This window comes from Tiliqua scincoides, chromosome 2 (assembly GCF_035046505.1).
Source record: "Tiliqua scincoides isolate rTilSci1 chromosome 2, rTilSci1.hap2, whole genome shotgun sequence".
In the NCBI taxonomy this organism is placed as follows: Eukaryota; Metazoa; Chordata; class Lepidosauria; order Squamata; family Scincidae; genus Tiliqua; species Tiliqua scincoides.
Window position 1 is genome coordinate 49,672,106 of NC_089822.1, and position 16,620 is coordinate 49,688,725.

Consider the following 16,620-nt stretch of genomic DNA (forward strand, 5'->3'; position numbering starts at 1 on the left):
ACATAGGGCACAAGGTCGCTACCATTTACATGCAAACACTGAATCAATCCATTTTCTCCCTGCCCCGCCCCAATGTTGCTAGAATTAGATGCCAAACAGCAATCCTATACATGTTCACTCAGAAGGAATCCCTCTATGTTCAGCGAGACTTAATATGGGGTAAGTCTGCATACGATCTCAGTCTAAGTTACTTAAAATGTAACCATTCTGCTACCAAGAGACAAGTTGCAGGTTCACAAACTCAGCTTTCTTCCCATCACATGTTGACTTTTGCAGTCATCCACGGGGGGACGGGGAACGGACGGGACCCTATAAAGAATAAGCAAGGGTTCAGCTTATATATGACTATCTTGGTCACCACATAGCCCATGCAATTCAAAACACACATTTGAACTGCAGGCAATTATGAAGGGGTTCTTACCAGTTCTTCTTTTGTGTTTAACAAGCAGTATCTTAAGGCACTCACAAAATATTAAACCTGACAAAGTAACCAACACATGCTCAGGCATACTTTATCAATACCTCTTAGCTGATGAAATACATCCAGTAGCATGTATACTAGAATACATTTTACTTATCACTCATATCATCAGTCTTATGACAGTGATGTTTACAGACAGCGTGCTTGGACATTTTGTTCAATTCAGCTCTCAGTCACAGCTATTGACTAGAATCAATACCCTTACCTTAAGAACTACTTCACACTGTACGTTAGAGAGATTACTTATTGTATATATTTAATGTATAATAGGTATTCCAGAAATCCCAGGCAGTCATGCTGGTCCATCTAAAGAAAATTCCACACTCCAAGGTCAGGCAAGGTTTTAGGACCAAGCAAAAGTAACCAAGTTAAAAACAGCAAGCTTTCAACTTTCAAAAGAAGGAAATTGGGGAAAGAGGAGAAAAGAGGAACACGCTGGAGAAGCCCCATAATCTGCCAATTGGTACAATCTAAAGACAGGGCTTAGGACGTTTATTCCAGACTTGAATCAGTCTCCATAGACACATAGGGTTATGTAGAGAAAGGAAGCAAAAAATGGCTAAACTGGCCAGCTCTGGACTTTGTATTTCCAAAAGTAAACCTGGTCCAGACTAAAACTCACAAGTTCCTTTCAACTTGTGCAGAAATGGAAGTGAGGCAAAGCAACAGAGATGAACCTTTAAAGTAGTTGGTTACCATCTGATGTGGGAGGCATTTTACCCCCTCAAAAGTAGTTATTCCTTAGTCACCCCTTTTTTATAGAGTAACGGCGAAAAGATATTTCTCTCCTTCCACTGAATCATAAGACATTTAATTAGAAAAATGTGTGATGATTTCAATGTGGTTTATTTCACTGTAAGTGTTCATAGGACTTCGGCCTTATTCTTTTAGTCCAGTTTTGACATAGCTATGTAAAACGGGAATGCAAAAATAAGGCTACAGTCCAAGATTCTTTCCCTTTTTCATTTCAGCTGGTCTAGAATTGGTCTCTAATACTAATGAAGATTAATTAATTCTCCACCATTCAAATGTACTTTGGGAGAAAGGGGACAATATACCCTGCAACTATTCACAAAGCATGAACAAAAGGGTAGTTAAATAATACCAAAGGGTGTACATAGTTTGATCAAGTGATTTTGTTAATTTTGCCACAGTCATGCCAAAGTCAACAGCTCTTTGCACAAGCTGACATTGAATCCACAAAAGCTTACAGAAAAATATGAACATTTAGGGGCTTCTGAAAGCCATGATATAGCTGCTAGTACAAAACACACACTGTTTTGCATTGTGGCACTTGGATTTCCAACTAGGATTGGGGGCTCTTGACACTCAATTGCAAATGCCCCCAATGTAATGAATTTCTTGCTTAGTGGATACAGGAATAACCCTGCTTTGGGAATATAGTATGTTGGGAATACTATTCTCATACAGCACGTGCTCAGCCTCATTAAATCTCGAGTCCATGGAGCATTTCTCAAACATGCCTTGCTATTCACTTGAAATATTTTAATAGCAGACAGATAAATTACACAGGAGGTCTGCAAAACAGCATTATCTACATTGACAATGTCTGGGCATTTAAGTAATCTTTTTTACAGTGTTTTAGTTTAATGATATGCAATCCTGAAACTTTATGCATGCCTGATAAACAGCTCCCACAAATCCAGAAGGTAAACACTCTTTGATGTGACTGTTTCATATACTGGAAACACCACACACTTATCATGCTGGAAATGGTGTACACTGGCCATACCAGAAACAGTACCTCTGAGTAAGGCTATGAACAGCTTCATAAATGTGGTTTGGGCTTATTTTCTCTAGGGTGGTGCACCCCACCTACAGAAAATAAACCAAGTATACACCAAAGATGTTCTAATCCAGATCCTGACATTGGCAGCACACACTCTGATCAAAATGCAGGGAGACTGACTGGCCAAGTAAGACATTCTATGGCAGTCACGTGCAACAGATTCTTGTTCAAAATGAAAAGCAGCTACACAAGCAGCCACACATACAGCAGCTATGAATTTGATTAGGGAAACTGCAGATGGGGAGAGAAGCTTAACCATTTCCCTGGAACCATGTTCCTAACTGATTGGGAAGTATTTTTCAACGAAAACGCAGCACAAAAATGCAGTGATAACCAGGGAAACGCTGCTTTTTCGCTGCATTTTTGTGCTGCTTTTTTGTTGAAAAACGTTTCCCAATCAGTTAGGAACACAGGGACAGCTATAGCAGAGTAGGTCAGGCCCAACTCAATATTGGCCACACTGATTGGTAGCAGCTCTCCACAGTTCCAGACAGGAATTTTTCTCTTTCCTACCTGTAGATACTACATATTGGGACCTGTGCTTTGCCACTGAGCTACAGCCCTGCCCAGTTGATTTTCAACCTGCAGAGGGAAAAAAAATAAAGCTACCCACATATTTCTCCTCCTGTAGATGAAAATGCAACATCAAAGGTGAGGATGAGATTGAGCTGCAAAACAGACTTCAAGGAAAGGGTTAAGCATGCCTTCTTTATCCACTGTTCCTCGAATAAAATTTACAATCTTCCATGACCACTTTTCATTTACAAGCTAAAAATGAAAAACAGGTTGGGAGCCTGTTGCATCTACTACATAACATTCAGTTTGGTTCTAAGACACGCAGCTCAATACAATCAATACAGTCTCAGGAATGACTCATCTACACCTTTTAAAATGATACCTACTTTCATCTTTACAGTTTCATTTAAATGTTCACAGTTTTAGACAACTGAAAATATATTACAGTTGATCAATATGTTAAACAATGATTATACACGATGAGTAACCATTGTTTGATTTAAAGCACAGTTTAAAAAAAACGTCTTTGTATTAACGTTGCTATCTAGACTTCCTGGCTACCGTCCATGAGCTCCACAATATAAATCTCATACGTATAATTCGTTTTTCAAATTAGATAACCCTCTAGATGCTCTTTCTCCTTAGGACTTCATTAGCTGGGCAATCTTAAAAATGCCAATTTGAAACAGGATAAATCCTTTGTTGATGTTATCACACTTCATTTAAACGTGAAGGACTATAAGCTCAGTAGTAGAGTACATGCTTCTCATGTGGACTGCTCAATCTCTGGCATCACCAAACAGGACTGGGAAAGACCCCATTCTGCAACAGTTACTGCCAGCCTGTGTTGGTAATAGTGAGCTACAAGAACCAACTGCCTCACTCAATATAAAACTGTTCCTGAAGATACACAAAGTATCTCCCCAAGTAATACACCAAACCAAGATAACTGTGACATGAAGCATGATTAGATAGTGGTGCTTGCCAGCAGCCTCTTCTTCATGTAAGAAATCTACATGTGAAATCCACACAAAGAATTCTCTTCTCATTCCTTTTTTCCAAGTCCAGGCAGCAGATTTCAATAGAAAATGCCTTCCTATTTGAATTTCAGGTGGTTCTGCTTGCACTACATTAGCCATTACATCATTCAGAAAAAAGTCTCAAATGTTTTCACACAGAGTATGTTTTGCTCTTGGTCACCCTATATCATGGGTTTTATGCAACTATTCTAGTTCATGTTAGCTTCACTTGCAAGATTGGTGATGTTTTGACATAATATTTAAAATACTGTCATAATATAGATTGTTTATGCGAAAAGATTAACCTCAAAAATAGTTGATGCGACAAGACTGAGATATTACAATAATGTGTACATCCTATGAAAACGCATCACACTCGCTCTTATAAACCAATTCACAAAAATAATGGTGAGTTTTGGAAATTCACCTGAATCTTCAGATCAGAATTCAGAAGATAGCAACTATAATATTGAGCTGACTGATTAAATACTTAAACCTCTCAGATTGATCAACTATAGCTTTAGCTGACTGATCTTTTCACATTGTTGTAAAAAGGATTGTTTCAAATACTAATGACAGTTGGGTTTGGGAGAATGCCTATTTGTCAGGGATGAACCTTTCTGTGGCAAAAGAGACAGCAACAAACAGGAAATGTGGAGCGTCCAAAATCTCTTCTATGTGCACGAGAAACAACGGGAACGTTTCTATTTTACACTATGAATCACCGACATTTCAGTAGTTTGTTCAGTGTAATGTATCACTGGACTCCTACAATCTGTTTGAGTAAAGTTGCTTATTATAAAATAACTGCCATGACATTCAGAAAACTAATGGCACTCTATGAAAGCCATATATCAGAAGACACATAACTGATCAGAACAAATTTCCCTGTAAAGATTGATCAACAATAGCTAAAATCCTGTCACAAAATATTAGAATTAAATTACTTAGTTGGAAGAGCTCCTGCCCTGCATTCTGCTGGGAGGCACATGAATAAAAAATTCCTGGTGTTTTATCATCATAACCTTCACAAACACATCAGCTAAAAAATTTAGTGTTCTTCCAACAAGGACCAGAAGGGTGCAGCAAGAATTGTCAACTTTTGACCTTTAGCTATATTTTTAACAATTCTTATTTGTCTCTATAACCTGACAAGTCACCTGCTAATTTTTTGAAGGGCAAGTGGATGCTAAAAAGCACAAGAGAAGGTCAGCTGCTTTCCAACCAGTTGACAAACAAGGAGTAACCAAAACTGTAACTAGCATGCAATACATTGAGAGGGTTTCAGTTTCACTTGTCCCCCTTGTCACTGAAATAAGAGTGTGCTCCCCTAGTGAGAAAGATGAGTGAACCCCAGATTTCCTCCCCAAGTGGGAAGGACCTGAAGTGGGGAAGAAGGCTGCAGTTCTTTAACACTGCATTACTAAGGCAGCTTGGGCTGTAATCCTATACACGCTTACCTGAGAGAACAGCCCACTGAATACGACTAACTTCTCGCTAAATATGTATAGGATTGTTCCATTAGTCACGATGCTCCAGAGCACGACGACCAAAAAAACCCCCTCTGCCTCTCATTTCTGCTTGGGTTTGGCCATTGCCCAACTATGCCACTCCAAAACACAGCAACCTAGTACCAGATGAACAAGCACCACTGTCACACATCCCCCCTCCTGTTCATGAGCAGGAACAAGAGGCGTGTATGTGGGATGATGATTTGGATGCTGTCTGAAGGGACTGCTCTGTAGCAATGTGACCAAGTAACATGCAAGTTGACATCCACACACATGCATCCTGAACTGCTTAAGATGGGTGTAAGGATAAATGGAATGGAATTATTGTGTTCATTTGACACCCTGCAAGGCCATGGCACCCAAGTATGTGGCGGCAGCCTGTCAGGTGGGCCATCAATGCAAACCAGAATTGTAAACCCCTGCACATGCAAATTGATGGTTGGATAACTAAGGGGGAGGGTTGTTGCTCAGTCATGCTTCACATGCAGTAGATCTCAGATCCCATCTCCAGGAAGGTCAGAGAGAAATTCTCAACCTAATTACTATACAGGGTTGTTTTGACGATAAAGTGAACAGGGTGAGAAAACATACATAAGTATACAGAGTGGCCCCAAATATGTATACACTCTTTACTCGTCAATATCTTTGGAATAAATTTAAATGAAATTTCTATTTCAGGGTGAGAGTGTAATATAATGTTTTCTCAACAGATGAAGGATGATGTTTATTGGAGGAAACCAGCTACACTGGAAAACATTGCAATGTTGTGTGCAGCTATCACTCTGGACACATTACAGAACGTAGTTTGTGCAGCAGTTCGGCGGCTTCGACAGTGTTTGGATGCCAATGGTGGCCACTTCAAACACCTACATAGAATCCAAAATTCAAGGTCACCTCTCATATCAATTTTGATTTTGTATAAATACAGCAGTTACGATTATAGAGTAATATTTTTCATGTCAAAGTGTGTATACTTTTTGGGGGGCCACTCTAGATACTGATCGGTTTTTACATAATAGCCAAACTATTGATTAGATCATAGGATCTCAAACATCCCCCAGCGACACCCCACCTGTTCTGGAAGTGACTTTCCAGCTGCTTCTGGAGGCCTGCAGAGGCTAATGCGGCCTCCAATTGAGTCCAAAGGGCTCCAATTTGGAGCCAGCCAGATGAAGGGGTGGGTAGGAGGACCCAAGCCAAGACCCACCAGTCACTGCATCACGGTCCACCAAAGTCTGGATTGGTTGTTAGATCTGAGCCTCAGTCTCATGCCTTACACCCAGCTGTGCAGCTGCATTCCCTTCTTGACTTCCTGATTTGGAAAAACCATAGTTTTCCATTAATGAAATTGGGACAAACATGAATAACATTTCATAAATAGCCTATGTTAAACTATAAAGGCAGGAAGTAAATTGCATGTACTTCTGCTTCCAACCCCTTCTCCTCCTTTGCTATCTTCCTTCTCTTAATACAGGCGTGCATCACTTAAAGACTGGGATATGTTCTCCAATACTTGTTGTTATGCGATTGTTAAGCAAACATTCAGCCCAATCTAGTGCCTTTGTTGTGTAAACAGACACTCCCTGCCAGAAACTAGCTGGCTGCACAGGCTACTGGAGACAGATTGCCTCTTCTTTGCATTGACAGCCTCTTTGTTGTATAAACAGACACTCTGCTACAGGCTATGGGAGACCTGACTGTCTTGTTAAGAGCCTCTTTATTGTGCTTTGACCACCGTCATATATGTGGTCCGTCATTAAGTGACACACGCCTGTCTCTAGATTATAAGTTACTCAGAGCAGGGCCGTGTCTTTCACTCCACTTTAGCAGTGCAAAATAAATGAATGAATGAATGAATGAATGAATGAATGAATGAATGAAACCTGCCAATACTCACTTATGAGTCAAAGACCACAATCCTATCCAATTTTCCAGTACTGACATAAGGGCAATGCAACTCCAAGGTAAGGGAACAATCATTGCCTTACCTTGAGGAGGCCTCCATAAGTGCCCCCCAACTGCAGGAAGCAGCACATGCCCCACTGACACAGCTATGCCGGTGCTGAAAAATTAGTTAGGATTGTGCCCAAAAGCAAAGAAGGTAACATAAATTAGCAGGACAAAAGGGTAAATATATATTTATTGAAAATGAAATAGCCAACTAGATGTGCAAGACAAGAAAATATCCTTCATATATTTAAAATATTTGTATCCTGCCTTTTCCCTCTCTTTTGGGAAAACTAGACCTGCTCACCAACTCAAAACGGATACTGGAAACTCTCCATTAGTACATTGAAATACTGACCTGTTCAAACAATGATTGTAAGTGATGATGGTCTGGAATCAGGGATGCTGGGTTGTAACTAAATTTGTTGTTCCTCTCATATTCATGGGAAGATTCTCTCATGAGCTGAATTCTCCCTCTGCACACAGTATCTCTTTCCATGAGTGGAGTGAAAACTTTGGATGCAACTCATTGTCTTTTTCCCTCTCCGTCTTTTTAATGCACATTTTTGCAGCTATTTGGTAAGTATACATTAGCCATAACAAAACTAGATTGAGTTACAGTTGAGTACTTGCTGATTGTAGCCACTGTAAGCCTATTGACATTCCTAATCATGCCTACTGAAAGACAGAAGTAGACGTACTCTGGCTGCAATTCATTCATTACTCCAGTTTATCACATGTGAATCAGGCTACTTGTATATAGAATGAGATTACCGCAAAGAGACAATCAGAAGGGCTGTATAACCCTAGGAAGAGTTCAACCACAGCCCGTTCCCTTTAATGGCTGTGGCACTACTGTCGCCCAGTGGCCAAGTGCATGCAATCAAAAGCTGCAAGAGGACAAACTGGGGGAAGGGCAGAGGGAGGGAGAAGATGACAAACAGAGAACAGAGGTAGGAGGCAGCAAGTAGGTTATACAGCCATGATAATGACACAGCACGTTGCATTTTTCAATAAAACACACAAGAGAGACTGAAGGGGGGGGATAAAAGCAAGTAGAGTAACTGCATTAATGTTAGCAGGCCTTTTGTTGACAACTGAACTTTAGAATCAAGTGACCCAAAACTATATTAATAAGTTATTTGTTACAAAGCAGGGCGAACAGATCATGACTTCCATTGAAAATACACCAGAAGCTACAAGCAAGATCTTAGGTTGGGTTATCTTTTTATTAGAATAAAGTTAGAACAAATATAACAGCAAAGTAGAGATTGAAGGTGGGTCCGACTCCACCGTAGAATCTCTGTGGGTTAAATTACCAGGCTCGTGCAGCGATGTAATACTGGGGGCGTGCTATCGTCCTCCAGACCAGAAATCGGATGGGGACCTTGAATTGAGGAAACAGATCAGGGAGGTGACAAGGAGGGACAGGGTTGTAATCATGGGGGACTTCAATTATTCTCATATTGACTGGGTCAATTTGTGTTCTGGTCACGATAAGGAAACCGGATTTCTTGACGTGCTAAATGACTGTGGCTTAGATCAGCTAGTCACGGAGCCCACCAGAGGATAGGTGACTCTGGATTTAATATTGTGCGGTACACAGGACCTGGTTAGAGATGTAAACGTTACTGAGCCATTGGGGAACAGTGATCATGCTGCAATCCGTTTTGACGTGCATGTTGGGGGAAGAATACCAGGCAAATCTCTAACAAAAACCCTTGACTTCCGACGGGCGGACTTCCCTCAAATGAGGAGGCTGGTTAGAAGGAGGTTGAAAGGGAGGGTAAAAAGAGTCCAATCTCTCCAGAGTGCATGGAGGCTGCTTAAAACAACAGTAATAGAGGCCCAGCAGAGGTGTATACCGCAAAGAAAGAAGGGTTCCGCTAAATCCAGGAGGGTGCCCGCATGGCTAACCAGCCAAGTTAGAGAGGCTGTGAAGGGCAAGGAAGCTTCCTTCCGTAAATGGAAGTCTTGCCCTAATGAGGAGAATAAAAAGGAACATAAACTGTGGCAAAAGAAATGTAAGAAGGTGATACGGGAGGCCAAGCGAGACTATGAGGAACGCATGGCCAGCAACATTAAGGGGAATAATAAAAGCTTCTTCAAATATGTTAGAAGCAGGAAACCCGCCAGAGAAGCGGTTGGCCCTCTGGATGGTGAGGGAGGGAATGGGGAGATAAAAGGAGACTTAGAGATGGCAGAGAAATTAAATGAGTTCTTTGCATCTGTCTTCACGGCAGAAGACCTCAGGCAGATACCGCTGCCCGAACGGCCCCTCCTGACCAAGGAGTTAAGTCAGATAGAGGTTAAAAGAGAAGATGTTTCAGACCTCATTGATAAATTAAAGATCAATAAGTCACCGGGCCCTGATGGCATACACCCAAGGGTTATTAAGGAATTGAAGAATGAAGTTGCAGATCTCTTGACTAAGGTATGCAACTTGTCCCTCAAAACTGCCACGGTGCCAGAAGATTGGAGGATAGCAAATGTCACGCCTATTTTTAAAAAGGGAAAGAGGGGGGACCCGGGAAACTATAGGCCGGTCAGCCTAACATCCATACCGGGTAAGATGGTGGAATGCCTCATCAAAGATAGGATCTCAAAACACACAGACGAACAGGCCTTGCTGAGGGAGAGTCAGCATGGCTTCTGTAAGGGTAAGTCTTGCCTCACCAACCTTATAGAATTCTTTGAAAAGGTCAACAGGCATGTGGATGCGGGAGAACCCGTGGACATTATATATCTGGACTTTCAGAAGGCGTTTGACACGGTCCCTCACCAAAGGCTACTGAAAAAACTCCACAGTCAGGGAATTAGAGGACAGGTCCTCTCGTGGATTGAGAACTGGTTGGAGGCCAGGAAGCAGAGAGTGGGTGTCAATGGGCAATTTTCACAATGGAGAGAGGTGAAAAGTGGTGTGCCCCAAGGATCTGTCCTGGGACTGGTGCTTTTCAACCTCTTTATAAATGACCTGGAGACAGGGTTGAGCAGTGAAGTGGCTAAGTTTGCAGACACCAAACTTTTCTGAGTGGTAAAGACCAGAAGTGATTGTGAGGAGCTCCAGAAGGATCTCTCCAGACTGGCAGAATGGGCAGCAAAATGGCAGATGCGCTTCAATGTCAGTAAGTGTAAAGTCATGCACATTGGGGCAAAAAATCAAAACTTTAGATATAGGCTGATGGGTTCTGATCTGTCTGTGACAGATCAGGAGAGAGATCTTGGGGTGGTGGTGGACAGGTCGATGAAAGTGTCGACCCAATGTGCGGCGGCAGTGAAGAAGGCCAATTCTATGCTTGGGATCATTAGGAAGGGTATTGAGAACAAAATGGCTAGTATTATAATGCCGTTGTACAAATCTATGGGAAGGCCACACCTGGAGTATTGTGTCCAGTTCTGGTCGCCGCATCTCAAAAAAGACATAGTGGAAATGGAAAAGGTGCAAAAGAGAGCAACTAAGATGATTACGGGGCTGGGGCACCTTCCTTATGAGGAAAGGCTACGGCGTTTGGGCCTCTTCAGCCTAGAAAAGAGACGCTTGAGGGGGGACATGATTGAGACATACAAAATTATGCAGGAAATGGACAGAGTGGATAGGGAGATGCTCTTTACACTCTCACACAATACCAGAACCAGGGGACATCCACTAAGATTGAGTGTTGGGCGGGTTAGGACAGACAAAAGAAAATATTTCTTTACTCAGCGCGTGGTCGGTCTGTGGAACTCCTTGCCACAGGATGTGGTGCTGGCGTCTAGCCTAGACGCCTTTAAAAGGGGATTGGACAAGTTTCTGGAGGAAAAATCCATTATGGGGTACAAGCCATGATGTGTATGCACAACCTCCTGATTTTAGAAATGGGTTATGTCAGAATGCCAGATGCAGGGGAGGGCACCAGGATGAGGTCTCTTGTTCCCTGGTGTGCTCCCTGGGGCATTTGGTGGGCCGCTGTGAGATACAGGAAGCTGGACTAGATGGGCCTATGGCCTGATCCAGTGGGGCTGTTCTTATGTTCTTATAACTTAACAAAAATTGGGGGAAGGGGGAGATAGGTCCTTTGCAGGAGATTCATGGAGTCATCCTCTTCCTTATTAGCAACCTAACTCTTAAGCATTCACTTGCAAAAGTATACCCCCCAAAATCATTAATTAGCAGGATTTAAAGAAAAAAAGTCTCCTGAAAAGCCACAAATGTGAATGGACTGAAGATGCTCCAGGTCTGTGTTGTTTGAGAACAACATTAGCACAACACTGGCACAAAGAATTCCTGCTTTGGTACAAGGGTGTTTTGAAGCATTTTGGTGTTTTAAAGACACATTTCTAGAACTGCCACAGCAGCTGCTGTTGCCACTACTGTCAAGGGGAAAATCAGTGATAAAGCACCTACATAGCACTCTAGGAAGCAATCCTACCCTATGCAGGAATAGGTAAGCCAAGAGACTTGCGCTGTATCCAGCGCAGGACAGGGGCCCAAGGAGACTCAGCCAGTGGCAAGGGCAAACTTACCCTTACTCCTGGGTAAGGCTCCCTGGCCTCAATGGGTCTCCTCGGACTCGTGCTACCTCCTGAGGTGACACAAGTCCGAGGAGAGCAGAGCAGTTTGAAACCACTCTGATCTTCCAGAGAACGCAGGTTGAAATCCAGTATAACTGCTGGATCCCAGACCCACCTCCCACTCCGCCCCAGCCCGCCCCCAGGCCACCCACTGCCTGCCCCCGCCAAGGAACGCCTCCCTCCTGCCCATCCCAGAGCCTTGTGTGGGCCCAGCCAGGCAGATGCAAGGCTCACGGAGTAAGCCTCCAAAGAGGCTAGATTCAGCCTCCGTGTGTCAGTGCACCTCTGTGCACCAACACAGCTTACTCCAGATGAGGCACAAAATACTTTAAGGCACTTTTACAACCCTCCTGGGACAGCACAAGGGACTTGTGCCAGTCCAAATCATTCTCAGGATTGCGCCCCAAGGCACAGAGTAGTCCTGGAGCCAATTCATCAGCATAACCACATGCTTCTTGTATATTGTTTAGGGCTTGCCTCTGAAGTTGGGAAGAGCTAGCAACCTCCATCTCACTTGGCAAGCATAAAATTCTTCTTTATCTGCAGTGGTATAAACCACTGTTGATGTTGAAACAGATTATTAAGATTGTGCTATACAACTGTAATAACATGGGAAAAAAGACATGGGAAACACTGTCACTGGCAAATTCCTTATAATTTCCTATATATAGACAAGACCAAACACCACAGATTGGATCAACAGAAAAGCAGCAACCACACTGCTCTCGTTCTGTAAAAATTGGCCCTAAGAAATAAGTTGAATACAATCTACAAATGTGTTTACGGCTGTGATTTAAGAATCACACTTGGGCACACCTACATCTAGGAAAATTTTGGAACAGCGTTCACTTATGATTTATCAAGGTCAAAGATGAATGTTGTCCCAAATGGATGTTTATGCCAATACAACTTTTAAAGTGCTCATTAGTGTGCGTGTACTAAAATCAAGGTCAAGTCTTTCATCCTAAGCAGGGCTTCACTTTGGAGCACTAGAAACAACAAAAAAGCAAGCAAATACATGCTGCATCCCACACAACAGCAATTTCAAACAGAAAGGATAGTTTTGGCAAAGAACATAAGCATAAGTACAACAGCTCCAAAAGTACCTGGTGCTGAGCAGGCAGATTTGAAGAACTCCCAGTTATCATTCAAAGGCTATCACTAATTTTTTTTTAATTGCCAAATAAAGGTTAAAAATAAAATACTGGAATGAGAAAATGCATTGGTGCAGGTCTGCCTTAGATCCCACAGCCACCCTCTCCCTCTTTCTGTTCTACCCTCCTATCTCCTTCCTTTGCTCAATCTTGACAGGACCCTGATTTGTTTCCTTGGTGCCTTTACATTTTAGCTATGTCTCTCTTTTGTCCAAGTACACAACAACCATTAATCTTAAACTCTGTATACATAACCATCCTTGCAGCTTCTTCCTTGTGTGGAACATTTTACACACACACACACCCCCTACTGAAGAATATCCAAAAATGACCATTTAAAATGTGATACTGTGTACCAATAATAAATTAAAAATCAATTTTAAGAATAACAGACTATGGACTGTTTTCTGTGACAGATTTCAATGCATTTCAAACTAGTGATGATGGTACACCTTATGGTAGTGGTTCCCAAACTGTGAGCCATGGTTCCCTGGAGAGCCGCAGAAACCAGCTGGGGAGCCATTAAAACCTTGCAAGAAACCTGGCACTCTATACAGTGTATAGAATGAGAATGCATTTCTCTAGCAGAGAGCCATGGCTAATGGCCCAGTAGGTCAAGGGAGCTGCCAGCTGAAAAAGTTTGGAACCACTGCACCCATGGCATTTCAATTTGAAGTTATAATGACACTGACCTCAATTCTATGCATGTTAACTTGAAAGTAAGTCCCAGTGAATTGCATGAGACCTCAGGCTTAGTAATCAAAAGGTGAAAAAATGCTCAGAAATCCAACAGCAAAAAAGTATAATAATTTTTTTTTCTTTTTGCCATCAAAGGGTTAAAAAAAAAAAGAGTCCCAGGATTTATTTCTTCTGACAGGTAAATTTATATACATTTCATCTAAGTGCGCCTTAATGTAATCAGCTACATCATACAATTTCTTTCTCAAGCTATCTTAATATTTGTTTTCTATTCCCTATTCTAAATTAGCTACCATCTGCTTGATTTCAACTGGGATCTCTGTGCTTGTTTTACCTACTGCAGAAAGGAATGCTGTGTGGAAAACACTGCACTTGGGAGGTGGGGAGGGTGGGAGGAATCCTTGCAGCAGGATGCCAAGGGGGGAAAAGCCTCCATACAGTTGTAACAATTTGCCTTTTACCGCTTAATCCTTACAATTCAATTGCAGATCATTTCCTGGGTAGCGCTGCAAGTTAGAACAGGATACATACATCTATTAATCTTTAATTGTATCGCCTCCAGAGTGAAGACCCCCCCCCCAAAAAAACGGAGTGTATTCTGAAAACAAAATCCAAGAAGCGTGAAAAACAATATCACTAAAGCTGCTTACCTCGCTCAGTTCTGCAGAGGAGTCATTTCCATATTTCATGGCAACTCCAGAATTCATGATTAGACTTTCCAGGTCTTGGCTGCTTTCTATGGATTTTAAGGTTTCCAAGCTTTGCTCCAGAAGATTCAACAACCCCTTCTTCTCTGAGCTTTTCCTGTCTTGCACATTTTGCTCTAGACAGCCATTTTCACTCAACATTTAGACAGTCTAAAAATTAACAATGCACAGGGACTCCTGAAGAGAGACAAAAAACTGGTTGTCCTTTTCACAAACAATCCATTGCTGCAAGATACTCATTAAAACGCTGCAGAGTGCAGCCAGACGGAGTGCAGACAGGCGGTAACGATCTCCTGGCTACTAAAACAGCCTGGGATTGCTAGGCTCCAGTTTTATGCCTTCACTCCCCCAGCTCCGCTAGGATCAAAAATCATCTCCCAAAGGAGTTCAAAGCATTTGGAAATATTTGGGGAGCCTCATAGGCACTCACGTTCCCAACCCATTCTGAGCTCCGATTAGATGCTACCAGGAGGTGAAGGAAATAACAGGACGTAGACCTATCCTGCTGTTCAAGCTAAAGTTTCCCCTTCCAGGGAGCCTAGAGTTGTAAGTGGTTTATGATCAAACACAGCTGTCTTGCTGCTGACTACAGGGTTCATGGAAGGGGCGGTACCAATGGGAGGAGGGACTGAGAGGGAGGAGGGAGGGGGAAAGAAGCAGAACACATGCCACAGAAAGCTCACTCTGGAACTGAAGGCATTTTTCCAGAGTTCTGCATGCTAATTGCAAATTACTATGTACCCAAATACTAAGCAAAAGAAGACAACTGGATCACCTGGGATGCCAATTTCTTTTTTTCCCCTCTCCCATTATGTGACCTTCCCCCTTTGTGATTTAGAAGACGTCCAACACAAAAACTAAGCAAATTAAAATATTGCAAGTATTCAGGGTAGATGTTACTGGTATCCGTCCATTCCCCAGTACTTCAATGCTGGATCTTGAAACCAGGAAATCAAGCAAGAGAAATTGTTAAACAGACAGCTTAAGCACTAAATTGAGAAAGAAGAAATGTGATCCATTTAGGACCCCAATTCCTTTGCCCTCCTTGATCAGAAGATGCCCAACATATAATCATGAGAAAATACTTCTGCAAGCCACAAAGTAAAAATAAAAATTCATACTGAAATTAAAATCACATTTTCACTGCAAGATAAAGCATCACATTGAAAACAGGTCAAAAAATCTAACAAAGCATGTTCCAACTCATAATACATAAGCAAGAGCCTTATAACTTAAAGAAACCCAATAATGGAGTGCAGGGGGAAAATGCAACGAAGTTATGACATATAAACTCTCCTTTTCCAGGGCTGGTTGTACTAAATTATATGCTGTGATCACAAAATGGAGCTGACAAGCTACCAGGAAACAACACCAGGTTGCAACACCACCAGAAAAAGGTCAGCATCCTACAATCATACACACCCAGCAGCAAGAAGCATCATAATGCTGCATAAAAAGTCATAAACATGGGTGCGTCGCTCCTCTTGCTGACATCTAATGACAGGGTGAGTGTCTACACTGAAGAATACAGTCTATGGCCTTATCTTCTTGAACAAAGAGTTACACTCTTTAATTTCCTGCACATTATTGAGTCTTCTATGAAAGGATCCACACTGGTCAGAAAAAATTAAGTCTCTGTAACACTGGTTTTGATAAAATGAAAAAATGTAGCATTATTTGAGCAGCTAGATAAATTTTTAGCAGCAGAAAGTTACTTACTGAAGTATTTTAAACAAAAACTGTCTAAAAGAGAAATGCTTACTACTATCATAAACATTGCTGTGAAGAGGAAGCCATCACACAAAATGCGGCTAGTCATATGAAGAACTTTTAAGTGGCTACACCAAAATGTTTAAGCTACCCTTAATTTCATATAAGAGCGCATAAATCAAACAAACATGACATTTAGATAAAAGATTAAAGTAGCATCCTAAAAGAACTCATTACAGTATCTGGAGCTCATTATTTTTGTCCTCTCTTAACATTAGGGTGAGGTTCTTCCTCTTTCCCTTTCTATTGGGAGTACAGGTTGAGCCTCATTATTCCTGTGGGTTCCTTCCCAAGCACTCATGTGGATGACAAAAAATGCACTATAGCCAATCAATTTAAAAAACAAAGTTTCTTTGCTCCGGTGATTTAAAAACAGCCTTGCTGACCTTTGTGATGTAAAATAAGAGTCATTAAGAAGACAATCCATCAATCAGTCCTCCTCCAAGCTCTTACAG

General features: G+C 41.8%; 1 protein-coding gene across 2 annotated transcripts in view; it reads right to left on the reverse strand.

Annotated features, from left to right (window-relative positions):
- The window catches only part of MCC (MCC regulator of WNT signaling pathway), a 233,930-nt gene that overhangs the window by 151,553 nt on the left and 65,757 nt on the right, over nt 1-16,620 (reverse strand). Inside the window, exon 1 of one of the 2 annotated variants that reach the window (XM_066613394.1) lies at nt 14,339-14,403. The exons of the other annotated variant lie outside the window; for it this stretch is intronic. Within the exon in view, the coding sequence (XP_066469491.1) occupies nt 14,339-14,395 (57 nt within the window). The 5' untranslated portion in view covers nt 14,396-14,403. Of the gene's footprint in view, nt 1-14,338; nt 14,404-16,620 lie in introns of those variants that run through there. 2 annotated transcript variants of the gene reach the window in all.